General features: G+C 39.1%; 1 protein-coding gene across 6 annotated transcripts in view; it reads right to left on the bottom strand.

Moving 5' to 3' along the window:
* Positions 1 to 8,492: 8,492 nt before the first annotated feature.
* Positions 8,493 to 26,656, bottom strand: part of ARHGAP24 (Rho GTPase activating protein 24) — a 697,105-nt gene continuing 678,941 nt past the window's right edge. For all 6 annotated transcript variants that reach the window (XM_074323892.1, XM_019731289.2, XM_074323911.1 and 3 more), the window contains 2 exons: positions 16,363 to 17,440; positions 8,493 to 9,335 (listed from right to left, as the gene is read on the bottom strand). In XM_074323892.1, coding sequence (XP_074179993.1) covers positions 9,092 to 9,335; positions 16,363 to 17,440 — 1,322 coding nt within the window. In that variant the 3' untranslated portion in view covers positions 8,493 to 9,091. The remainder of the gene's footprint in view (positions 9,336 to 16,362; positions 17,441 to 26,656) is intronic.

Here is a 26,656-nt window from a genome sequence, read left to right on the forward strand (position 1 = left end):
CTGTATTACTGTATGAGACCACCAAGGGACTGAATGTACTGAATAAAGAAGTCCAAAAAGGAGGTACTTCTCACTCCAACATATAAGTCAGAAAACAGGCAAGTGTTCTAAAGAATGTTGTCACGTGGCATGTCATGCAGGGTCTCTGGTCCTGCTCCCCGCATAAGAACACAGGTCATTGTGAGGCCAAAAAGGAACACCAACGGAGCCATAGATAGGGGAATCACAGGAAGTAGGATTCACATGATCTGCAATCCGCCAGCTTCTCTGCCAACCAACCAGCCAGTGCAGTTGGCTAACTGGTTACAGCTGATGGCCAACCAGTCACAGCTGACGGCCATCTACTACCTGAGCCAGCACCTTTCCACATGAGGCTGAGACCCTGGAAACTGCTCTCTGGGACTCTATCCCCACAAATGTCCAGTGAGATAGAGAAAAAGCCAGGAGAGTGTGCTGTCCTAGAAGCCAAGTAAATAAAGTATTTCTGAAACGAGGGAATCTACAACTGGGACAATGCTACTGCTTTGTGGCTCAGTAAGACCGGGACAAGACATTGGACTTGACTTTGTGATGGTCTTTTCTGACCATGACTAGAACGATTTTTCTACAGGATTGGCAAGAAAGCATGACTCGAATGAGTTCAAAAGAAAATGGGGGGCTGGCCCAGTGGCTCAGGTGGTTGGAGAGCCGTGCTCCTAACGCCAAGGTCGCCGGTTGGATTCTCTCATGGACCAGTGAGCTGCGCCCTCTCCAGCTAAGATTGTGAATAACAGCTCTCCTTGGAGCTGGGCTGGGGTAAGCTGCTGTCCACTGCTGTTAGCTGCTGTGTGCTGCCATGGGAGCTGCGTCCTACACAACTAGACTGAGAAACAATGGCTTGAAACAGAGTGAGGGGGGAGGCAGAAGAAGGGGGCATAAAAAAGAGAAAATAGGAGGTGAGGAATTAGAAACAAGTACAGAAAATTTTTATTTTTCTAAAAAGTGAGGCTGAAGAATGATGTAGAAATTGGAAATAAATATGAGACGAAGAAAAGATTTTTAAAAAGCTATTACAACATGGGTATATGTTGATGGAACTAACATAGAAAGAGGAAAATTGGTAATGTGAGAGAGAACGAATATTTATTTGAAGGCGCAATGTACTTGAAAAGTCCAGAGGAACAAGGTCCAGTACATGAGCAGAGCAGCTAGTCTGATTGGAGCAGGCTGCGCAGCGAAGCAGGAGGCAAGGTGGGGGGTCCAGGACAGATGGAGATAGTTTGTAGATATGATGGTGGAACATAAGGACACACTTTTCTGATACGTTTTTCTCAGTAAAGACAGAAGTAAGGTTATCCGATGATGAGGAGGGGAAGGGTTTATGTAGGTTTGAGAAGAGAAGTGTGAAATTTACTTTGGAAAATGTGAAGATAATTATTGAACAGTGATGAGAGCCATGTGAGCCACATTTATATAAATATAATGTGAGACAAGTCAACATGGCGGTCTTTTGCTCTCCAGCCATATTTAGCTTCTTACGTGCAGGTTAGGAGTAAGCAGAAATTGAATGTAGCTAATGTTGAGGTTGATTTTGTTTGTTTGTTTGTTTTTCAGATAAGTACAGTGGAGGAAAAGAAGATGAAGGGATTTGAGATTAGAAACAAGACAATAATTATGACGAGGAACCACAAATGCTAAGCTGGTCAAGGAGAGAAACAGTGGCAAGAGAGGGCTCACAGTCAGTGAAAAGTTAGCAAAGATGTTAGTTAGAGATGCTTTGGAGTATCCAAGAATTGTCCTAGTGGGAGAAGAGGTGATAACCAGAGACTGGATGCTTGAAATGGAAATTTTGGTGATGGTGCAGTTATTGGTAAAGACAGGGTGTAAGGTACAGCTGGGCATGGCGGGCTGATGTTTGGACAGAGTGAGAACAAGATTTTGGAAATGAGCAGGTCAAGGAGCTGAGTGGCCACGTTGGTGGATGGTGTATAAGTAGTGGTGAGAGAAATAAAGCATTTGATTAGGTGCTAAAATACTTGGTCATGTGACACGTGCTTCCAAGGAGGTTATCAGAGAGGAGGGAGGAGCAAAGATCTGGAAGTTTCAGTACAGAGCAAAGCAAGACCCCTCTCTCCTTTGGGCTAATAACATGCAGGTTGTAGCAAGCAAAAGAGTTGTCCTTGAGAGAGCTGCAAGGAGAGTGATGTCATCAGGAGGTCTTAGAGAAGATTTGGGGGAGGATGATGACATCTGGAAGATCTCGAAGGTATAATGGAAAGGTTGGAAGAGTGGAGAGGGGATCAAAATTCAACGCAAATGAGGAAATATGCTGAGCAATATGGGGATACACTATGGGGGTGAGGGCAAATGATACAGGGATTTGGACTATTTGGGCAATAGGCACTCAAGGATGAAGGTAGGCAGGCACAACCCTGGGGATTACTTTGGTGTGGTACATAATCAATTCTAATGACTCATGAGGAGGTGGGGAATTTTTGTTGAGAGAGGAGAGGGCTGGGATACACACGGTGTTTTCACAAGAATAGGTAGTACATTAAGGGCCTCTGTGAGGACAGAGCCCCAGAAAGCAGTTTCCAGGCTCTCGGCCTCACATAGAAAGGTGCTGGCTCAGGTAGTAAATGGCCATCAACTGTGATTGCATGGCCATCATCTGTGGCTAGTTGGCCGTCAGCTGTAACCAGTGAGCCATTGGCCACTAATATAACTGCTGTGGCTATGCTAGCAGAAAAAATGGGGGGCTAGCAAGAAGATGGTGGCTGAGCCTGCAAGCAGAGCAATGAGGGTTGAGAATTGTGTGGCTCCTGTTTCCTGTTTCTCCAACCCAGCCGCCAGCGAGAGTATAGTGGTATAATTCCCCCATTTATGGCTCCGTGGGTGTTCCTTTTTGGCCTCACCATGTCCTGCGTTCTTATGTGGGGAGTGGGAGCAGAGACCCCTCAGACCTCCCTGCACGACAAGTGGTGCAGCGAGCAGGGTCCCCCGCACGACAGCCTCCCTCAGAGCTAAGAGACAACTTCGCTCATGGTAAATGGTGTCAATTTGACTCCTCATTCAAACAATTCAGTCCTGTCCTGTTACCGATACTATCTGTTTAAGAAAGGTAACCCTTTCCATGAGGGGCTGAAGCAGCTCAACACAGTCTATAAATGGTGTCAGTCAGCCCCGGACCTGAACCACACGTGGCCCATTAAAAGACATACTTCTTATCAGCTGGAATTTCTACTCTAAGATCTCTAGTAGTTTCAGGTTTTGGCTGCCTGGGGAACTGTTAGTTTTCTAAGTCACTTTGCAACAAGAGGCCAGGCCCTTAAGCTGGGAAGTTCTAAATTTCAACTCATTCCCCACTTGTGCAATGAAGACTGTAAAGAGAACAATAGACTTAGCGTGCCACAGTTCCAGCACTCTTTTCCTATAGTTTGTGAGTTCCAACAAGGCAAAAGGTGTCCAGCTCTGGCTCCTTTCTTTGAATAAAATCCTAAGTGTGTTTTTGTCTCATAATGTGAGGAAAGTTGCTACACACAATGCCACCTCGATAGCACAGACTTCATAGGTCACTTTTCATTGAACAGTCTTCCTGGGGTCTGCACCAAAGGCACTTTGCACATACCCTTCCGTGCACTAGGGAGGCTGTGGGGACAGAGTCCCAGAGAGCAGTTTCCAGGCTCTTGGCCTCAGGTAGAAAGGTGCTGGCTCGGGTAGTAGATGGCCATCAGCTGTGACTAGTTGGCCATCTGCTGTTACTGGTTAGCCATTAGCCACTGCTATAAGTGTGGCTACGCTGCTTGGCGGGTTGGCTGGCAGAGAAGCGGATGGCGGATTGCTTCCTGGAGTGTGTGGCTCCTGTTTCCTGTGTCTCTAACCCAGCCGCCAGTGAGACTATAGTGGTATGACTCCCCTATCTATGGCTCCGTGGGTGTTCTCTTTTGGCCTCACCATATCCTGCGTTCTTATGCGGGGAGTGGGACCACAGACCCTGCATGGCAGAGGCCCTGAGCCCAAACGGACACCCTGTCTGACAACTTCCTGCTCATCCTTCAGGACTCACATCATAGTCATGGCTCTGCACTGCCTTTCTCAGTGTGGAGACAGAGCCCCAGAGAGTAGTTTCCAGGCTCTCGGCCTCAGGTGGAAAGGTGCTGACTCAGGTAGTAGATGGCCATCAGCTGTGACTAGTTGGCCATCAGCTGTAACCAGTTAGCCATTAGCCACTGATATAACTGCCGTTGCTATGTTGGTTGGTGGGTTGGCAGAGAAGTGGAAGGCAGATTCAGGATCCTGTGGCTCCTGCTTCCTGTGTCTCCAACCCAGCTGCCAGCGAGACTATGGTGGTATGACTCCCCTATCTATGGCTCCATGGGTATTCCTTTTTGGCCTCACCATAGCCTGCGTTCTTGTGCTAGAGCGGTACTAGAGATCCTGCAGGACACCTAGCCTCGCGTTTGTGCTCTCTTAATTACTTTCATTGTTTGTCACCATATGTGGTGATTAGTATTGTAAATGGGGCATCTGAGGGCACCTAGCCTAGTGTTGGTTTGGCATGTGGAGGCCTTCAGTCAGCATTCACTAATGGTGGTACCACTGTGAGTCCAGACATGTTTCCTAGTCTGTATCCTTGGACTATTCATTACACGAAGTCTGACAATTAAGTTCGCGAACTTGCTGCAATGGTGTTGCTAACCTTTTTTGATATCAGAGGGACTATTCATTATTAATTTGGACCATCTGGACAAATAGTTAACCAAGTTTACTATTTTGAAATGTTGAAAAGGCTGCATGAAAAAGGTGAAAACGACCCGAACTTTTCACAAACAATTCATGGCTCTTGCATCATGACAATGCACCAGCTCATATGGCACTGTCTGTGAGGGAGTTTTTAACCAGTAAACAAATAACTGTATTGGAACACCCTCCCTACTCACCTGATCTGGCCCCCAATGACTTCTTTCTTTACCAAAAATAAAGGAAATATTGAAAGGAAGACATTTTGATGACATTCAGGTCATCAAGTTAATACGACAGCTCTGATTCCAGAAAAACAGTTCCAAAATTGCTTTGAAGGGTAGACTAGGTGCTGGCATTGGTGCATAGCTTCCCAAGGGGACTACTTCAAAGGTGACTGTAGTGATATTCAGCAATGAGGTATGTGGCACTTTTTGCAGGATGAGTTCACGAACTTAATTGTCAGACCTCGTATGTTACTCAGTGTCTGTAAAACCCAACATCTTTTTCAGTGTCCACAGGGACAGAGTTGATGCAGGGCCCTTACAGGTAGTTCTTTATACATTATTCTCATCACGGATGTAGCTGTATTGTCTCAGAATAGGAAGGATGCTGTGGGTTGCTTCTTCGTTGCCATCAATCTCTGGCAGATTATCTGGGCAAAGATAAAATTAGAGTACCTGAGACAGGGCATAATTATACCTTTACCTGGTGACAATGCTACTCTTTCACTGTTGGCCAAATTCTGGAAGCCAGAGCCCTGTTATGTTCTTTAGAAGTTTAAACACACTTTCACTACAAGTAATTTGGGGGCTGACAGCTACCATTTATTGAACACACATTATATGCCAGGTACTGTGCTAATCACACCACGCATCTTATTTCTCAAAAAAAAAAAAAAAAAAAAAAAAAAAAAAATTCCAATGAGGAAAAGACACTATTATTACCCTATTTTACAGAAAAACAAATTAAGGCGTACAAATACTATGTAAGTTTTCTCAAATTGACATAGCTACAAATTGGAGGAGCTGGGATTTGAATCCAGGTCTCTGAATACAAAAGCTTATGCATCTTTTTTTCTTTGATGTTACTCTAACCAGGGTGCAGCTCTGCAGTGTAAGGAACTCTGGGGCTTGTGGCTGGCATCACAGTCTTTAATACTCTCCTGAATTTCCATGGTGAGATAATTATATCAGTGATTTAAACTATCCTACCTGGGAAAAATCTGTGTTTTTTTTTTAAAAAAAGATGATTCAGCTTATGAATAAATAAAAATAAGTAGGAATCACATTATTTAAATTCTACTTGGAGTTTTTAGTTGTTTCATAATAAAATTACGTATAAAAGCTACACTTCAGTTGGCCTGATGTCATAGGCAATTCTATGTTCTCTAAAGAACACCCAGCCATATAGTTTGACTAGTAAACCCAATATTATAGACTCAACAGTTGTAGCAAATCCTTTCTTCTGAGCTCATAATTTAAGAAACATTGTAGTTACTTAAATAGTTTTAAAGAAGTGCATACAGGATGTAGCAAATGAACTCTTGATACTACTTAACTCCTTATTTCCAGTTTATGCTTATGTGACTTTACTGTTGAGACCTTCTAGACTTTTAGCTGCATTAGAAGAACTAATAGAAACCCAGATGGGCAAGCTGTTCATAGTATCCATCGACTGGAGGTCATCAATGCCAAAATTGATAATCAAAATTAATAACAGCATCCCTTATAAATCAAAGAGCAAATTTATTGCTAACTCTTCCTGCTGGCGCTCTATGGCATAAAGAGTGGAGGCGGAGGGATTTAAGATCAATAAGATACAGTCTGGTATCTTAAGAATCTCCATTGAACAGTAGAGCTATCAATGAAGCCAAGTGGCAGGCACTGGGAAAGGCACTTTACACATCACCTTTAAGGATTACAACATCCCTACTTTGGAGGAGTTAATCTCTCCACTTTACAGATGAAAAAACAGGCTCAGAGAGGTTATGTGACTTCTCATTGCTGTGCATCTTGCCTAAGGCATGGTGAGATTCCTGTCTTAGTCTGTCAGGCTCCCAGTTTCCTGCAATTTCCATTTTACCATGCTGCTTCCTAAAGTGCTTCTTATTTGCTGAAGAACATAGTCACATGTGGGAAAGGCTAAAAGAGATATATGCAAATTAGGATCATAAAGGGTAATGTACTGCACTGAGATCCTAGAAAGATTTATAGGGGAGGTGACATTTAATTTGTCTCTTATAAAAAGATAGATTGTGCCAGACTGAAGGAAGGCCTTCAAGATGGACACAGCAATAGCAAGTGGCAAGTTCCAGAGGCGTGAAATGGCATGGCAGGTGTGAGGGAAGTGGCAGGCAATGAGACTGACACCGCAGGTCATTGTCTAACACGTTGTGTGAAGGGCATTACTCTCTGAGAGCCGTCAAATGTTAATAGCAAGGCCACAGCTGCCACATGGCAGCTGGCAAAAGATGAAGGTAGAAGAGAGATACTGGAACAAAAGGGACTAGGTAAGATGCTTTCATCAAAAGATGAGGAGAAACTGATACAAGAGAGCTGATTACAAAGGTGAAGATGGGTGGTATACATAGTAATGGTGAGTGAATTAAAAGTGCAGAGAGCGGAGAAAATAAGAACTGACATTCATGGAATCCTTGTTTACCAGGTGCTGTGCTCAGCCTTAACACAGCTGCCTTACTGAAACCGTATAGCAATTCCAGGAGAGTAGTATTTTTAGGATTTCTATTTTACAAATGAAAAAGGTGATGCATGGAAGATTCAGTAACAGACCTCACAGTATAGAAAACTTGAATACAGGCAGTTTGACTGCACAGCCTTTGTTTTTCCCTATTGCATCACACAGCACCCTGGATGCATCTGAAGTTTTCGTTAACTGGGAAAAGATAAAAAAGCAGAGGGAGAGAGTTATTGAGATCAATTTTGCACATTTTGAATTTGAAATATTTATAGGATATCCAGGTGGCAGTATCTGGTTAAAGGACTAGAAAGATAGAGAAAAGGGAGCTAAAGATAGAGAAGGTATCGCTCCGTAGATATTGGTTGACACCAAAGAATCACGTAAGGTTGCTCAGTGAAACGATGTGAACAAAAGCAGCGCAGTGACAGGAATAAATGCTGTCGAGACTACTCTTCGCCTCGAACATAAATAAATACACACAAACATAGAACCTTCAAACAACACAAGTCCCATAAACTCAAGTAGTATTTATTTCTTCTAAACTTGTCTCCTCCTCTTTCTGGACCCCTTTCCCTCCGTCACCTTTCTCTAGCTGCAGAATAACCCTGCTCGCTGTCATTCAGAGAGATTCCCAGATGACAACAGAACAGTCAGCCTAGGTGAGAGAAAAATGTCACTCTGTGGCACATACGCTAGCCGTTTAACCCAGAGGGACACAGGACTACCTTTTCACTGCCCGGAGAGGTCATCATGGAGGGCAGGTGCTCACGTGGGTGCGGTTTAGCAAGTATTGTTTCCCAACTTCCCCATGGCAAGAAGAATTGATCCGTAACCACTGGGCAGTTGCAGATTCAGTCCAGAAGGACAGAGTAACTCTAGGCATGACCGCTTAAATGCTTTTCTTTCCCATTTTCCCCCTCTAAGGTGCATCCTGTATAGCACACATGCATCTGTGGAACTGGCAAGGCAGACTAGGGGGCTTGAGAAGGGAATTTTCTTACACAGTCTGTGTTAAATCATCTCACAAAGAAAACTGAGCAGTGTCAAAGGAAGAATTTAGAGCAGTTCAAAGGTTCCTGGTAATTCTGCTATATTTCATAAAATTATTTACATTTTTCTTTTTGGTCATGGTAAGGTCTATTGGCACAAACAGCACAGCCACAAAGTATTCTTTTGATTTTAATAACTCATCTTATATATATTTATATATTTTTATATATCTGCTTATCTTCATTTCCTCAGCAAAAAGGGAAATAAAAATATTGATCTATAAAATAAGCTGATGATAACACAATGCCAAAAATAGCTTATGTTAAGTGCAAGGGGTGAAGCTTGAAAGCAAGCTAAATTGCAACAACATATTGATTTAACGTTTTAAATACAAGACTTGCAATAAAATAATTCTTGAGATATGCTTCTCATTTTTAGTTTACTTTTTAAAAACTACTCTCTATACACATATCCAGTTGTAACACTTGACAGTAGCATATGGGGCATGATATAACTTTGGTACACATTGCAGATATGGATGGGTCATGTCTGTAAATGATATTCCTTCACCAATCAGAGCACTGTACAGCCAGGTGACCAGCCACCTGATCCCATGTAATGTTCCCACCAGAACCCCCAGAGTCCTTCCCAGATTCAGTGGAGACCGCCGGAGAAAGCAGGCTCACTGGATCCATATCGTGTTTCCTCTCTCGGTTCTCCTGGGTTCCACTGTCAGCTCCCCAAATGTGGAAAAAAACTGCTCCATTTCTTTCTGAAGCATGTCATTTCTTTTCTCAGCATCTTCTTTTGCTCGCTCAGCATTTCGCATTTTGATTTCTATCATTGTGAACTTTTTCCTTTCTTGATCCAGTTCATCATGGAGGCTCATCATTTCTGTTTCCAAAGTCAAGTTTCGCTGTTCTAAACTACAAAGGGCGAGGGGAGGAATAAAAGAGAAAACGATTTTATTCACTTGCAATATGAGAGGGATACAAATATCCTTTAAACTGTGTCTCTGAAATGCTTAGGAAATTGGAATGAGCCCTTTCAAATCAGTGAGGCAAGGTCCAATGATTTAAAAGGTTTTTTGTGGTTTTTTTTTCTATTTGCTAAGACAATTTACTATCATTTTAACAAGACCTTGAGACCTCTCTTGGAAGCACTTAGCTGTCATTTGATAATGAGTGTATAAATATAAGCACAGAGAAGCCAGAAACCAACGTCATGTAGCACAGAATGACAGAGCGGGAGGCAGCTCAAACCACAAGGATTCCTGGATCATTAAATGTAAACTGGGCTTTATTAAAACAAAAAGAAATGGAGAAAGCCCAATAAAGGTGGAACAAAAAGGGCAATCATTTTTTGCTTTCTATCAGAGGCAAAATAATGACAGTGAAAATGTCATTGTTAGATAAAGTCCACTGCTAAAAATGGGCTTCTCTGGAATATATGGAGTCCCATCTTATAAAAATGGTACGAAAAGTAGACACCTTACACTGACAAGGGAGGTAGAGATGACGTGTGTTGAATAAGTAATCCACCTGACATTTTGTGACAGTGGAGTCCACCTAAGTAACCTATTATCTGTGTCTCACTGCCTTCCAAGTTAATACATTTTAGGATCTCTAGATGTATATATCTATAGATTGATAGCCATATTCTTTTGGATAATAGTATAATTTGAGGTAAGTTCCTTGAAAACAGTTTCTTCATAATCACTAAATTCCAAAACATAATTTATTGTTGTTGTTCAAAGAGGAGTATTAAGCCCGTGCTTATTTTAAGATGAATCTTGGTTAATAGTTGACTTTTTAATTTCTCCTCTTCAGAGCTAAAGACCCCAGGGTATGTTTGAATATACCATACCACTGAAATTTGGAAGGCTAGTACGTATGCCTCTCAGAAATCTTATTATTTTAATAACAGTTTTCAAACTAAAATCTCAATTATTTTTCTGTTTTGAAATAAGTTAAATGTTTCTTGACATTTCATCCAGATAATGACAATAACACTTAAAAATAAATTTACTGCCCTTTTGAAAGTAACTAGGATTCAAGAAGGATGTTTTGATCACATAATCACATTTTTATATAACAACCTGGCAGTGTGCTGGTTGCAACCAAGAATTATTCTACAATATATTCTCTTTTGCTTTCTAAAACTATTTATTTTAGAACTAAAAATCCTGAAAGAAACTCAAGCTTAAATATCAAGGAATACAGTCCTTAAAAATATATATATATATATATATACACACACACATTTGTATGTATCAGGCACTTATATGAAACTTCCACAGATCTAATGGACTGAATTGAATACAGAAAGAACCCTACCTACTGTGAACACAGAAAGATGCTGGAAAAATATAATAAAAATGTTTTTAAAATACATAGCCAAGGTTAAAAGAAATAAAAGACCATCTTCAGGTACCATAACCAAGGATGCAACTAAAATTTAGGACAGTCAATGGAAGCACATTAGGAGTCCTAGACAAAGGCCTGTGAGGCTAGAGCTAGATTTTTATTTCTCCCTGGGTGACAAGAGGTCTCCAGCATAAGAGTGTCAGAAAGTTGAAAGTGATTCAACTCAGAGCTTATAACATCAATTACCTTTATAAAAAATTGACTACAAAAACTCTACTCATAGGCTGATTGAAGTGTCAGAATTAAATCAGTGGAAGAAAAAAATCAGTCTTAGCAATATATTTTGGGATATGTTTCCTTGGGCAAAGGCAACAACTCAGAGCTTATAACATCAATTACCTTTATAAAAAATTGACTACAAAAACTCTACTCATAGGCTGATTGAAGTGTCAGAATTAAATCAGTGGAAGAAAAAAATCAGTCTTAGCAATATATTTTGGGATATGTTTCCTTGGGCAAAGGCAACAAAAACCAAAATAAACAAATGGGAATACATCAAACTTAAAAGCTTTTGCAGAGTGAAGGAAGCCATCAACAAGAATCAGAGGCAACATACTGAATGGGAGAAGATATTTGCAAATGATATATCTGATAAGGGGTTACTATCCAAACTATATAAAGAACTCATACAACTCAACACCAGAAAAACAAACAATCCAATTAAAAAGTGGGCAGAGGACCTGAATAGACATTTCTCCAAAGACGTATAGATGGCTAATAGACACATGAAAAGATGCTCAACATCACTAATCATCAGAGAAATGCAAATCAAAACCACAATAATATATCACCTCACACCTATAGAAAGGCTAGTATCAAAACGATAGCAAATAAAAAGTATTGGTGAGGATGTGGAAGAAAAGGAACACTTGTGCACTGTTGGTAGAATTATAAACTAGGTGCAGCTACTATGGGAAACAGTATGGAGATTCCTCAAAAAATTAAAAATAAAACTATGACACAGCAATTTCACTTTTGGGTATTTATCTGAAGAAAAACAAAAACAGTAATTTGAAAACATATGCACCCCTGTGTTCATTGCAGCATTGTTTACAATAGCCATGATATGGAAACAATGCAGATGTCTACTTATAGATGAATGGCTAAAGATATGGTATACGTGTACAAAGCAATATTACTGTGCCATAAAAAGGAATGAAATCTTGCCATTTGCAATAACATGGATGGATCTACAGAATATTTTGTTAGGCAAAATAAGACAGAGAGAGACAAATGCTGTATGTTTTCACTTATATGTGGAATCTAAAAAACAAATGAACAAAGCAAAACAGAAACAAATGTATAGACACAGAGAACAAACTGATGGTTGACAGAGGGGAGGTAAGTCAGGGGATAGGAGAAGAGGAAGGGGATTAAAAAGTACAAAATTTCAGTTATAAAATAAGTCACAGGGATGTAATGTAAAGCAAAAAGAATATAGTCAATAATATTATAATAACTATATACAGTGACAAATCGTTACTAGATTTACTGTGGTGATCACTTCATAAGGTATATAAATGTTGTGGATCACTATTGTACACCTGAAACTAATATAATATTGTATATCAACTATAATTAAAAATAAATTTTTAAAGAAGAAGAAATAAAATGTAAAACAAATCTGAGAAAAATTACCAAAAATGCCTCACAAAATGAAAACGATAGAAATCTGATATAAGAAAGAGAAGTTAACAGAGATGGAGAATTGATTAAGAAGGTCCAATATACTTTAATGAGGGTTGTAGAAAGAGAAAATAGAGAAAATATGGGAGATGAAATAAACAGGAAAGTGATGGATAAAAATATTTCAAAATTGGAAAATATGTAAGTTCTCAGATATATAATAATAAACATAAAGTTTGAAAGTTAATGGGAAAGATATAGAAAGCTACTAATCAAAATAAAAATGGTATAGCAATATCAGTATCAGAAAAAATAAATTTTTAGGCAAAAAGTATTATTACTCAATGATAAAATAATCATTTCATCGAGGAGATATAAATAATTCTGAACTTTTATTCACCTAGCAGTATAGCCTCAAATTCTTCAATATAAAATATAGCAGAATTAAAAGAAAAAAATTGATAAATCCACAAAAATTAGGAGATTTAAAGATATTTTTGTCAGAAATTATAGATCCATCTGATAAAAATTAGGAGAAATGTAAAAGATTTGAACAGCTTGATTAACACTCTTGGTCATATATAGAATCCCAACCCAACAATAGGAGAATAATTTTTACCAGACCAAATAGTTGATATTATAAAAATAAATTTCTCTGACCACAACATAATAAAGGTAGGAATTAACTGGGGTGGGGAAGGGGAAGAACACTAAACTCACATGTTTAGAGACTAAAAAAAATGTACAATAATAATTGATAAACAAAGTAAAAGATTATCTATCTAGTATTTATCATCTATTTTGCTATTTAGGTATGTATGCATGCATGTATGTATGATCTATCTATCTAACCTCCATACTTGTGGGTAGAGTTAAAAAGGAATTGAAAGAGAAATGTATAACTCTGAATGGGAATTATAAAAAATTAGCTAAAACAGTTACCTCTTATATGTCTCTGGCTTGGGCATGTAGGCGCCTTGGGCCTACTTTATTGTGGACCTCTCCCTCTGCCTGTCAGGTGGGTCAGAATGCTACAGTGAGAGGGCCCAGTGAGATTACACTCTATTAGGAAGTTGTATTCTTTTATCAAAGTCTCTGAAATACACCATAGATTCAGAGCAGAACTATATCACCAATGTTCTCCTCGGTGAATGCATACATCTGCAGCCATTCAGAAATGATAGCTTATTTCCTATCCTAATGCAAGTTTCAGGTGTTACCTCTTGCCTCCCAGTGCTAAGTGCTAATTTATCATCATGTGTTGGCAGCAATTCAGACTTCTGGTAGCCAGTGGTTCTAAAAATCACATTCAGAAAGAAGAGTAACCTAATAAGATGATGGCACCATTTTTCTTTTTATTTAAACCTCCTGTCACTCAGCACTATATAGAAAAACTCAAACCAAGGTTTCATGCAGCAAAGTTTAAAAAACGACTTTCTAAGAAAGTAATGTTTTAACCTAATGTATAAATAGTATTTTATTCAATACTTATTTTACCATGGCTCTTGAAAATACGTATCTTTTGGCTGGATAATTGCTAAATGGATGGATGGGAAGCAGTACAATAAAGTCAACTTTATATATACATTTTTTTAAAATCATGTGGTGTTTGGAGCCATGGAAGCAGGTAAAGCAGGACAAATGCTGATGTTCACAAACTATGAGGATCTGAGAACACCTGTCCAGGAAGAGGTCCACCAGGGCACACAGCCTGAGCCTGGGACCCAGACCACAACGTGGGCTCCCTCATGCTGACTGGGCCCCATGCCTTCTCCTGACTCGAGAGTGCAGTGTTCTTTCTCTTACACTACACTGAAAGGAGACCATAAAAATAAGTGTTTTTCAGTCCTGGCACCTCGGTGAAACACAGGTATGGTGACTTTCAAGTTTCCAGCACAAGACGATATTAGTGAGTCCTACGCTCCATTCTCTGTATTCCTGCCTCTCCAGCACATAAACACCTGATAGTCAGGGCACTGTGAACACAGCACACAACCAGTGCCCCTTATCTTGCCTGGGTTGCTTCCCTGGTGTCATGCGGGGTGTCATGCGGGGTCTCTGGTCCTACTCCCCACATAAGAATGCAGGACATGGTAAGGCCAAAAAGGAACACCCACGGAGCCACAGATAGGGGAGTCATACCACTCTATAGTCTCGCTGGCGGTTGGGTTGGAGACACAGGAAGCAGGAGCCTCACGATCTACAACCTGCCGTCCGCTTTTCTGTCAACCAACCTCACTTGCTAGCTGCAATCAGCCGTGCTAGCTGCAGTCCACCTCTCTGCAATCCGCAATTCACACTCCGCCACACCACCACGCCACTACACTACTTTGCTAGCTTAGCCGCGGAAGTTATATCAGTGGCTAATGGCTGACCGGTAACAGTCGATGGCCAACTAGTCACAGCTGATGACCATCTACTACCCGAGCCAGCACCTTTCTATGTGAAGCTGAGAGCCTGGAAACTGCTCTCTGGGACTCTGTCCCCACACCTGGAAAACTTGCTAAGCCAACTTCTACCTTGGCCATCTTATGAAAAGACATAAAGTGACATAAATTAGGTTGCAGCATAGCTGGTTCCTTATAAATCATAGTTTTTGCTCCCCATTAACACTACAATTTCCCAGGATGGGGAGATGGCTCAGTTGGTTAGAGTGCGAGCTCTGAACAACAAGGTTGACGGTTCGATTCCCATATGGGCCAGTGAGCTGAGCCTTTCACAACTAGATTGAAGAGAACAGCTGCTGCTGAGCTTCCGGAAGCGTGGCCGGATGGCTCAGTTGGTTAGAGCGTGAGCTCTTAACAACAAGGTTGTCAATTCAATCCCCATATGGGATGGTGGGCTATGCCCCCTGCAACTAGAGATTGAAACTGGTGACTGGACTTGGAGCTGAGCTGCACCCTCCACAACTAGGTGGAAGGACAACGACTTGAAGCTGATGGGCCCTGGAGAAACACACTGTTCCCCAATAAAAAAAAAAAAAACTAAATTAAAAAAAGACTACAATTTCCCTTGTCCATATAAATACACTTCTGCCATCACTTTTCTCAAAACCTTCCATGGATTCCAATTTCAGCATAAAAGCCAAAGACTTAAAATGATCACCAAGGCCCTGCCACCTGGCCTGTTTCCTCCCTGAGCTCCTTGTGCATCTTATCTCATGGCATTTCCACTTGCTCTTCCCCCAGGTATCTGCACAGCTTTCTCTTTAACCTCCTATAAGGCCCTATGCTTAAAATTACATCTCACCAACCTGTCTTACTCCTCTTCCCTGCGTCAGTCTTTTATAATACTTAACATAAGATCTATTTTACTCATTTATCTGTCTTCTCCAGTACAATGGAAGCAGGTTCCATGAGGGCAGAGTGTATGTCTGTTTTATTCACCGCTGAATCCTGGAACAGAGCTTGGCAGATAGTAGACACTCTCTCAGTATTCAACAATTGAAAGAATAATAATAATAAAAAGGTCTGTTTATTTCTACAACTTCTCTTTACCCGCATCTCATCCTTTTCCTGTCAGTGAAAGCAGACTCCCTATTCTCCATTCCCTCAGAGCTTCCTTCTTTCCAGCCCTCTAGCACAAATCCATATATTTAATAACAAGACAGCATTATTAAGCACCTCTTGTGTGCTAGGGACAGTGCTCAATGATTTCTCACATGCTTTTGAGGTAAATACTACTAGTATTTAAATTTTTCACCTTAAGAAACCAAGGCTCCTCGAGATAAAGTGGATTTGCCCTAAGTCCCACAGCTTACAAATGGTGAAGCAAGGACTTGAACATGGGTTTCTAGCTCTGGCACTAACACATTTAACCCCCTGCATGAGCCATGAGCCTGTCCCACAGCAGGAGGCTGTTGCACCCTCTCTGGTAGTTATGAGCTCCAGATTTTTCTCACCTCTTTATCTTGGACTCATACTCTATCTTCTGTTTGGTCATTTCCTGTTTCAGGCTGGACACTAAACTGTGCAGTGCACTGTGGTTGCTGGTGTTGTTGCCCACAAATGTCTCACTGTTGTCGCTGCTGCTGGTGGCGCGACTACTTCGACCTCCCACACTCCTCCGGTCACTTTTGTTTTCATAGTCCCCAGGGTGGGAAAGATCGTCCTGTGGGGGCCCATCCAAAACAGGGTCCTCAAAGTTCCCACCATAAAAGTCTTGCTCCGGACAGGTGGTGGTGGAGGAGCGACAGGAGTTGGAATTCTCGGGAAGGGAGATTTCACAGGAGGAAGTAGACCAGGTGGCACTGTCAACACTCTGTTTGTCATCAAGGTTCATCATGGAGAACTGTTGATGGACGTTATCATAGGTAGAGAGCCTGTGGTGCTGGCCTGACTCTCCTGCTTGTTCTTTCTGCTTGTTATCTCTCAGGGTCACATAGCCATTGGGCAGCCAGCTCATGCTGCGACCGTTCATGGGATTCCCAAGCATGTCAGTGTTTAAAATGCCCATTCGCACTGTTCCATTCTGTACACTGTGGGTGCCCATTTTGGTACCAGATCCCTTCAGTGAAGAGGTCCTTCTGGCCTGTAAGCTCCCATTGGGAGTGGTTTGGGTTTTCTCAAGACCTTCTGCATTGCTGCTGCTGAAGGACCCATTGGTGACAATTCCACTGCCTTTATTGAAGGCGGGATTCTTTTTGACCATAAGAGGGGGGCTCCTAGAGACGTCCAGCTTGTGAACGCTGTTCCTTGGGCTGTTGCTTTTGCTGCCTGACAGAGCTGTGGGGGATGCATTGTCCATGCTGCTCCTCTGGGGCGACTCAGACTTATCCCAAGAGCACTGCCTACCAGGACTGTCCTTGGTATTATTGTTCTCTTTGTTCTGTAACTGACCCATGGTGGCTTTCTTCTGAATTTCATTGTTGTTGTTGCTCACTCCGTCTTGAGGCTTGCTTTGCAGTTCTGCATCTTTGGGGAAAAGGTGATCGTGTTTGCTAATCATCATTGACATCAATTGCTGGACCACCACAGTGCCTGGAATTGCATAGAAAACAAAGTAGTATGAGTGAAGTAGTTTTGATTTATTTCCCATTTTGAAAGTGACTCTGAAAGAACTACATTCAGGTGAACATTCAGCATTATTATTAGCAGTATTAAACTATATTTTTAATGATAATAGCACTAGAAGCTAAAATTTCTTGAGCATTTACTATGTGCCATGAACTGTACCAAGCATTTTACTTTTATTAGTTTAGTTGGATTTTAAAATGAATCTAAAAATAGGTAGTTATTATCATATTTGTACTGTAAATAGGTCACAAAGCTTAAGGAGCAGACTCAGGGCTTCAATCCAGAGTTAGCTGGCCCCAAAATCAAGCTCTTAATCATTATACAACATTTCTTGCAGGTTAGACATTTAATTATGAGAAATCTCCCTCACAAGGAGGTCATTGTGACCTGTCATCTGACAACTGCCTCAAACCATCAAGACGTTTTAGCGGCATCTCTAAGTGGAACCCAATACACTCTCTAATGGATGTATGGTCTGTCTTTCTAATGTAGCAAGCAAAAGTTCCATGTGACTTTTGTTCACTATTCAAAGCTTCAGGGCATTTTAAGTGACATCAGCCAGAATAATGTAATAAGGACCTCCAAAAATAGTCTCCTCCATAAAAGCAACTGACAAAAATGTTCTGAATCATGATTTTCAGAAATCTGGAAATTAACTAAAAGCTTTTTGCAATCTGGAGAGTGCTTATTCAAGAAAAATTGTTAAATCTCGGTAAGAACAGTAAGTTCTGTGGTGTCTTAACTTTTTCTGTTCCATCATCTTCTCCCTAGCTTTGCAGTTGCCTGGAAAACCAACATCCCACAATCACAGTGGTCACCAGCAGCCTGGAAGCCCCTGGAATAAGGGGTTACAACTCCTTTGCAGCTCCATTCCCAGAGTACTTTATTGTTTGACCTACTCAGTGGTTGCCTGGAAGACTAAGAAGGCTCGTCTTCACTTTATCTAACTAGGAATTTAACCAGTGGGACCAGCATTTTTCTCATAGGCTCTTGTTAAATATAATGTGGGGCTCTTTTGTTTAACATCATGGCTGCCTGAAGCAGTGGATAACAGTTGGGACAAATAATAGGCTAACAAAAAAGCTTAAAAGAAAAATCTGAGGAATGAAATTTCCACAGGAAGTCTTGAAAAGCTTTGATATGTTCCTGGGAATCTGGAAGACTACATGCATGCTTCGGATTATGTACATGCCCAGGGCTGTGGGTGTGCTCAGGAAAGAACTGAGAAGTCCCTGGTCGCCAAGCTCTGGCTGATTTTGAAGCTCTGCACAAGCAAGAACTGACAGCTAAGGCAGAGTTGTAAACTGGCTGAGTGTTGAAGGTTTACCTTAACATGCACACAGAGCCCTTTGATAACGAAGGGAAGATTTATTGGTTCTAGACATTTAAGGAAATCTTTGTCTAATCATTAGCTGAAAACTAAGCAAATCAAGTAGAAACTTCAGTGACTACATATGACAAAAAATATAGGCATTATAAAATTAGTCCAGAAAAGTCACTAAGCAACCAACAAACTTTGGAGAGGGGGGAAATCTGATATCCAGAGTTCTCACATGATTATATTATTAAAAATATCCAGTTTTCAGCAAAAAATTATGAGATATGCAAAGCATAAGAAAATAAGACCCATACACAGGAAAAATAAACAGACTCTGAGGAAGTCCAGACATGGTATTCACTACACATGTCTTAAATAATATGTTCTAATAAATAAAGGAAACTATGTTAAGGTTTCCTTAACCAAAGGAAAGCAAGAACAATGTCTCACCAAATAGATTGATAGAAAGTATAAAAAAAACACCCAATAGATATTCTGGAATTGAAAGATAAAATAACTGAAATGAAAAAAAAATCAGTAAATGGGATCAAACAGCAGATTTGAGTATGCAGAAGAAAGAATCAGCATACCTGAAGATAGGTCAATTGAGATTATTCAATCTGAGGAAAACAAAGGAAAAAAAAATAAACAGAGCCTTAGAGACCTGTGAGACACCATCAAGCAGTATTCATAATGATCATCCCAAGAAGGAGAGTAAAAAGAGAAATGAAAAGAAAGAATATTGCACGAAATAGTTGCTGGAATCATCTCAATTTGTGAAAACATGAATCTACAGATCCAAGAAGCTCAGCAAATTCCAAGAAAGGTAAATGCAAAAGGATCCACACCAAAACCCATCAGAGTCAAACTTTCTTAAACCAAAAACAGAGAGAATCTTGAAAGCTTAAGAGAGAAGAAACTTATGTAAAAGTGATTCCCAGTAAGAGTAACAGCTGGTTCCTCAACATTTCTTATTACCAGAAGAAATGGGATAAAACATTCAAAATGTTGAAAGAAATGTTGTCAAGAAAGAATTCTATATCCAGCAAACCTACGCTTCAAAAACGGAGAAGAAATAAAGGCATTCCTAGATAAGCAAAAAAATGAAAGAATCGGTCATTAGCAAACCTGCTCTATAAGAAATACAAAAGTTTCAGGGAATTTTAAAGAAAGAGAAAACCTTCAAGAAAGAGAATAATTCTTCTACACAGATAAAAATATGTTCCCATTTGATCCTCATATTTTCACTATGCATTGTAAAGTATGAATTAGAAATTAACAACTTACAAGTATCAGACAGGAAAAATAACTGAAAATAATGGATAGAAAAGTTGATCTATTATTAAAAGCAGTAGTTTATTTAAAAATTAATGGATTTATCAAGTTTATGGAATATTAGCTGAAATCTCAAAATATATTTTCACATATTCCTTACTGATTTACCACTAGGCTTCTACCCCTTAAAACTCGCTGCCACTATTAACTAGGCTTCTAAACTCGTTTCTTAACTTGGGGGCCCCAATTACCTTAAGAATCTTCTTAAGTATTAATTTTATTCATGTACCCATAATAAAGCAGTATAGGCTAATGCCAACATCAGTCATCTTTGCTTTGACTTGAACTGTATTAATTCGGTGTGTTAACTCGATTTACATCATGTCGTTAAAAGCTCCTAAGAGTAATCTCTGATAAATACAGGGAAACAACTTCACTTTTAGTTAACAAATGTGGTTCCTATATAAAATACTTATAAAATTTTTGGTGAGAAAAATTATGACAAGGGCTTTTGACAGTGCAGATTTCTACTGAAACAGCTGCTGAGTGGCTATCAGAGTAGAAGCCTGACCTTGGGTGAGGCCACTTTGTAGCTTAACACAACACCTAGGCAAGATTTAACTCTGAATATAATTCCAATCAAGTTTTGAACAGGAAAAAAAATGTGTTATACCTATCTACATTCTTCATACTTTTTCTATTATGATTCAAAACTTATATGTAGAACCACAATCTGCAATGTACCAGGTCTGATGCTGGATCACTGTTGCTCAAACAATATTTATACAAATTACCTGGAAATTCTGTTAGAATGTAGGTATTGGATAGGGCATACAATTTTACATTTCTAACCAACACCAGATAACACCAGAAATAGCAGAATAGTTGCACTGGCATCACCTGGAAGCTTCAAAAATTTCAGGACTCACTGCATGCCTTCTGAATCAGAATTTGCATTTTCACAAAATCCCCAGGGTGGGGGCAGCCGGTTAGCTCAGTTGGTTAGAGCGTGGTGCTCTTAACAACAAGGTTGCCGGTTTGATCCCCACATGGACCACTGTGAGCTGTGGCCTCCACAACTAGATTGAAACAACTACTTGACTTGGAGCTGATGGGTCCTGGAAGAACACACTTAAAATAAATAAAAGTTAAAAAAAAAAAAAACACCACAAAGAAACCCCACCAAAAACAAACAAAAATAAACCAGGGTGATTCCTGTGTGTGTTCGTGTTAGACTTTGTGAAACACGATGTTAGGTGGAAATGTTTCACTTATACCCTCTAAATTATATTTTTCAAGACTGTGAGAGAGGACAATATTTGTCACATGAAAAAATTGACGTTCAGAGCACTTAAGCTTCTGCTTCAGGCCACATAGATGGTAAGTGACCAAGGTGAAATTTGATGTTTCATCTTCTCACTCCAAATCATGTTCTTGTCCTGCTATATTTCAGCAGTTGTTGGATTTAAACTGCAGTAATAATAAGCAAACTTGATGTTGTCCTAAATAAGAAACTAAATAAAAGACAACTATCTCTTGAATCATCATCAATTATTACAGAGTTGTGGGAGAAAAAAAGACCAAATTAATGGTATTAGATAGCCATCTTCCCTCTTTTAGTAACCTTGGAATTTGTCATCCTATTCCCAATGCATGTAGCAGTGAACCTGATGAAAAGATTTTGGCTTCGTTAAAATGGCTGTCAACGCAGTCACCATTATGTACTGTGTTTGAAGACACATGCACTTGGTTCTGTTTTACTATTTGTCCTTATGACAGGCACACTTTTAAATGGTAGCATTCTCTATTATATACGACTCTGCCTAGTACTTTAGGAAAATGGAGCTGTTTCCGATCACTGGAATATTAATGTTTGAAACATCACCGCTTCCCATCATAGCTGTGAAATGTGTGGGGCATTTAATTAATTGAAAGGTGACATCCCCAAGGCCTCCATGATGAGTCTGTGAACAGCCATGCTAAAGTGTACCTGCCACAATTATAGAGTGAGTGTCAGGGTCCTAGAGATTTCAAAATCTCTTCTATCTTGGGAGGCTTTGCTTGTACCTAGTGTCCAGGATAATAAATGTCAGCAGTGTCTTATAAAGGGACTTTCTTTCAATTTTTATAGCATTAGGACAGACTAGCTTGGTAGCAATGATAAAGTGTGTGTCACTCTATGTACTTTTTTTCCTTTTTATTTCCTCCTCTCTGTCATTTTCTTCCTTAGAATGCTAGGGAGAAACATGAAGCCTACATAATGAGGTCAGAGTGGTTATAATCACCAGCCCATTCTGAAGAGTCCGATTCTACTACACGATCCAGGAATTCCCTCCGCTCATATAATAATTTTTATACAGGTTGAATTTAAATACTATATTATAGGCATTTTTCTTTATAGCATTGTATAAGAATTCAATTTTCCTTTAAAGGTACCTAGGCACTTTAAAATATACTTACATATACATAAATATTATATAGTGTCTGTATTATACATATATATATATATATATATATATATATATATATATATATATATATACACACAGAGGGTGCCAAAAAAGGTATATACATTTTAAGAAAGGAAAAAACTGCATCAAAATTGTAATTCAATGAATGATGCTAGCATTCTTTTGATTAACACCATCTTTTGAGCAAATGTCATACTACACATTGCTACCATAATTCAACTTCATAAAGTAAAATACATAGAAAACATCTCTGAAAATGTGTACATTTTTTGGCACTCCTGGTATATGGCAGCATTCTATGAAATGTAGTGTTTTTTTTTTGTATTTTTTTCAAAGAATAACCTTGTAATTGTCATTTTACACATGTGCAGATACCTGTAAGATATATGATGATCTTTACAAATGACAGTCCTGAAAACACCACATTATCATAATAAAGAAAATTCCCATGTGTCCCCTTGTGTCTAGGCATTATTCACTTTGTATGATACTTCTGACATCTACCAATGTTGTTGCATGCATTGGTAGTTCGTTCTTTTTATTCCTGAGTAGTATTCTATTCTATGGATGTACCATAGAATTGAAACCTTTCATGACCCGAACAAATTAAGACAACAGATAAATTATTTGCTGTTCCATTTCCCCCTACTCTTTTAGAAAACCCATTTGTCTACTTGTGCACCCATCCCTTGCACATATTATCACATTATTTAGAGAAAATACTTTTCTCATTGGGTATCAGGTTTCTTTATGGACAAAAAGAGGCGAAGGACTACTATTGAAATTGTTTTCTTCCGTCAGTGCTCTAGGAAACTCAGAGCTCTGGGTTCTGCTTCTTCCCAGAGTAACTTGGCTTTCTTGTGTTGACAATATGGGCAGGGAGGGGAAAGATGGACTATGTAATTTTTAAAGGCTGTCTTCTAAAACAATAACAAGAGTTAAAACAAGCAAAAAAAAAAGAGCAACTAGTTAGCAAAATCCCAAACTCGTGGACAACATGCACAACAACACTACGTGACAAGGTATGCTGCCAAGCCCCAAATACAAGTTTTGGGGGACAAATCCCCATTTCCATAAGATAAGCATGTATTGGTGTCTGTGTGAGAGGCATAGGAGAAAGTGATGGGGGCTTCAATGGGCCTGAGAACAGAAAAATCACCAAAGTATAGGTATTCACTGGAAAATGCAAAGGGATAATTTAAGAACAGCAGGTGAAATGGGGCGGTGGGGAGTGTAACTAATCTAGTAGATGTCATCTATGGGAAAGTCTGAAGGACTTAATTGTCATCTAGTCCCTCTGAACTCTCAACACTGGCCAGCTAGGGCTCCCTTCCAGACAGGGCTCCACCTGCAGAGGACACTGTTGGGAGAGGAATCAAAACCCAACAGGACCAGGACAACAGAGATGGAAGAAAGGGAAGGTTTAATTAAAATCAAGGACTGGAACAGTCAGTACATCTTAGAAAGCTAGCTGCCATATTTTGTAGTTCTATGTGCAAAACAGGACGTGGGCTTTGTGAGGTCTCAGAAGCTAACCTGAATGCTGACTGGATCTTGTACACATGCCTGGCTTATGACAACATGGCATTTGGAAAATTCACTGAGTTATGTTGCTCCTCCAAATGTTGATACATGTAATTCTAGAGTATCAAAAACGCATTTCTTACTACCAACACATGCTCACCAGAAAAGCGGTTAAATATTAAGACGATGTCAAGCTCTAAGTGTTAGATACAAGTTTTTCACTTGAAAGTTCAAATTTTATCAATGGCAGCAAATTCTACCAGTTGTTTCTCTTAAAGGTTAACTCCATTCATTTTTGAGAACCTGTCTGCCAAATGCTCAAGTTGGAATAACTACTTGTCCATTGTTCTTCCAATTAACAGGAAGTTCAATGAAAAAGCAGTTAGTATAGCTCTCAGCTCAAATAATCGTACGAGTGCTTTTTTCTTGAGCCAATTATTGTATTACTCTAAAAACAGTATGCAGAAGAGTTCATCTCTCCGCGAGAATGTTAAAAGGATGTGTTCTTCAGAGTGGGGATTTAATACAGTTAATATTTTTTAACTGTTCACCAAAAACACTCTTAAGTAAAATTGGAAATTTTCCCCCTATTGCCAGTGCATGGCAGTGAGAAATATAATGATTCTAGTGGAGTTTGTTATCACTGCCTTGGCTCATAGTAAGGTGCTAGTTTTTTTGTCCATCACTGATTTTGCACCATCAGTGCAAGTGTCAACGTAACGAAAGGGCAAAAAACAAACAAACAAACAAAACCCCCAAAAAACAACAACAACAAAAAAACAAAATACAAAAGCACACAAAAAAACTTAGTATTATTATGAAGCTATGTTTGAACTCGTGGACCTCATGAATACATCTTAGGAACCCCCAGGTATCCATGGGCCACATTTTGAGAATCACTAGGCTACAGAGACATCAATATAAATACCAGTGGTGATCATTAAATACATAGTTACATGTAGAGTTGACTAGATAAGAACTTGAAAAGAGAGAGTGTAGTATATAATGGGTGTACTCTATCTACTCTGACAATGTGCGAGTAAATAGAGTATAAATATAAAAAAATAAAAGGAGAATTAGCATATGTAAAAAGTTTTTAAATGTTTGCAGTAATCATACTGGTGTCACTAGTACTAATATTGTTATTCTGAGACTACTATGTGTTTGATGAGAGATAGAACAAATGATACTTATGAGATATTCAAATTCTGTCATCTCCAATGTCTTTGAGAACAAGGATTCCCATTTAAAAGAAAGGAGGTAAAACTACACTAGAAAGAATAAATAAAAACCTTACAGTTATGATTTTGAATTGGAAGTATAGTATGAACTTGTGAGGCAATTTTTCTTTAATATATGTGTATGTGTATACATATTGTGTATGTGATACATAGTATGTCTGTGGGCAGGGATTTATATCTACTAGCCCTGTCTACTGAAAGGCCTAGAAATGACAGACCAGTAGCAATGAGCATCGCAGGTACCTAGATTTTGGTCTTGAAATATAATTTCCCACTAAAAGAACTTTTTGGAAATTGGACTCTTTGGAAATTGGCTGATTCCAGGTTTGGGGCAGGAAGCATAATTTGAGCCTGGAAAATCTTGACATACTATTATAGAAAGAAAGGAAGCTATCCAAAACTATACAGGCATGTCCAAAAGACTCAGAAGGCAAATTGAAGTGGCTTCCATTGGCCAAAGATGGGAAACAATAATTACAAATAAATACAAAGAATAATTACAATGCATTGTCCCCTGAACTAGATTTAAATACATGAAATTCATAATGGTATTTTAAAAACAGTGTTAATAATATTTATAATAGGAAGAAGGAGGAGGAAGAGAAAGAGAATTCACTTTCAGAGAATAAGAATCTGTTTCATTAGTTTTGAAAAAAAACACACAAAAACTAATAAATAAAGGGAAAGACTCAAGCAGCATTTATCCTGCCTTTTATTTATGAAAACTACCACCAGGTTACTAAGTAGTAAATGAGGGGAAGAGATTTTGCTTTTAATAAAAAAGTGTTCCAATTATTAAGTTAAAAAAGTATAATGCTAAAATATAAATGAACATTGAAGACATTATGCTAAGCAATATAAGCTAGTCACGAAAAGACAAATACTGTGTGATTCCACTTATATGAGGTATTTGGAGTAATAAAACCACACAAACAGAAAGTAGAATGGGGTTGCCAGGAGGTGAGGTGAGGGGGGAGGAGGAGTTGTTATTAATGGGTACAGTTTCACTTTTGCAAGATGAAAAAGAGTTCTGGAGATAAATGGTGGTGATAGTTGCATGGTAATATTCATGTTATTAATAACACTGAACTCTATATTTAAAAATGATTAAGATGATGATTTTAAGTTATGTGTATTTTAGAACAAAAAAAAATTGTGAAAATATTATAGAATTAGAACATCACCATTTAAACGTCACGTGAATTAATAGTTTTAAGAATTGCACTAAGATCACAAAAAGGGAGATAATCAAATATTATAATACAATCTATAGCCTTGCCAAAGATATCAAACATGAATTTGATTTGGGCCCTGATTTGTAGAAAATAGAGGGCAAAGAAATATGTTAAAT

The sequence above is a fragment of the Rhinolophus sinicus genome, linkage group LG02 (assembly GCF_036562045.2).
Source record: "Rhinolophus sinicus isolate RSC01 linkage group LG02, ASM3656204v1, whole genome shotgun sequence".
NCBI classification, from domain to species: Eukaryota; Metazoa; Chordata; class Mammalia; order Chiroptera; family Rhinolophidae; genus Rhinolophus; species Rhinolophus sinicus.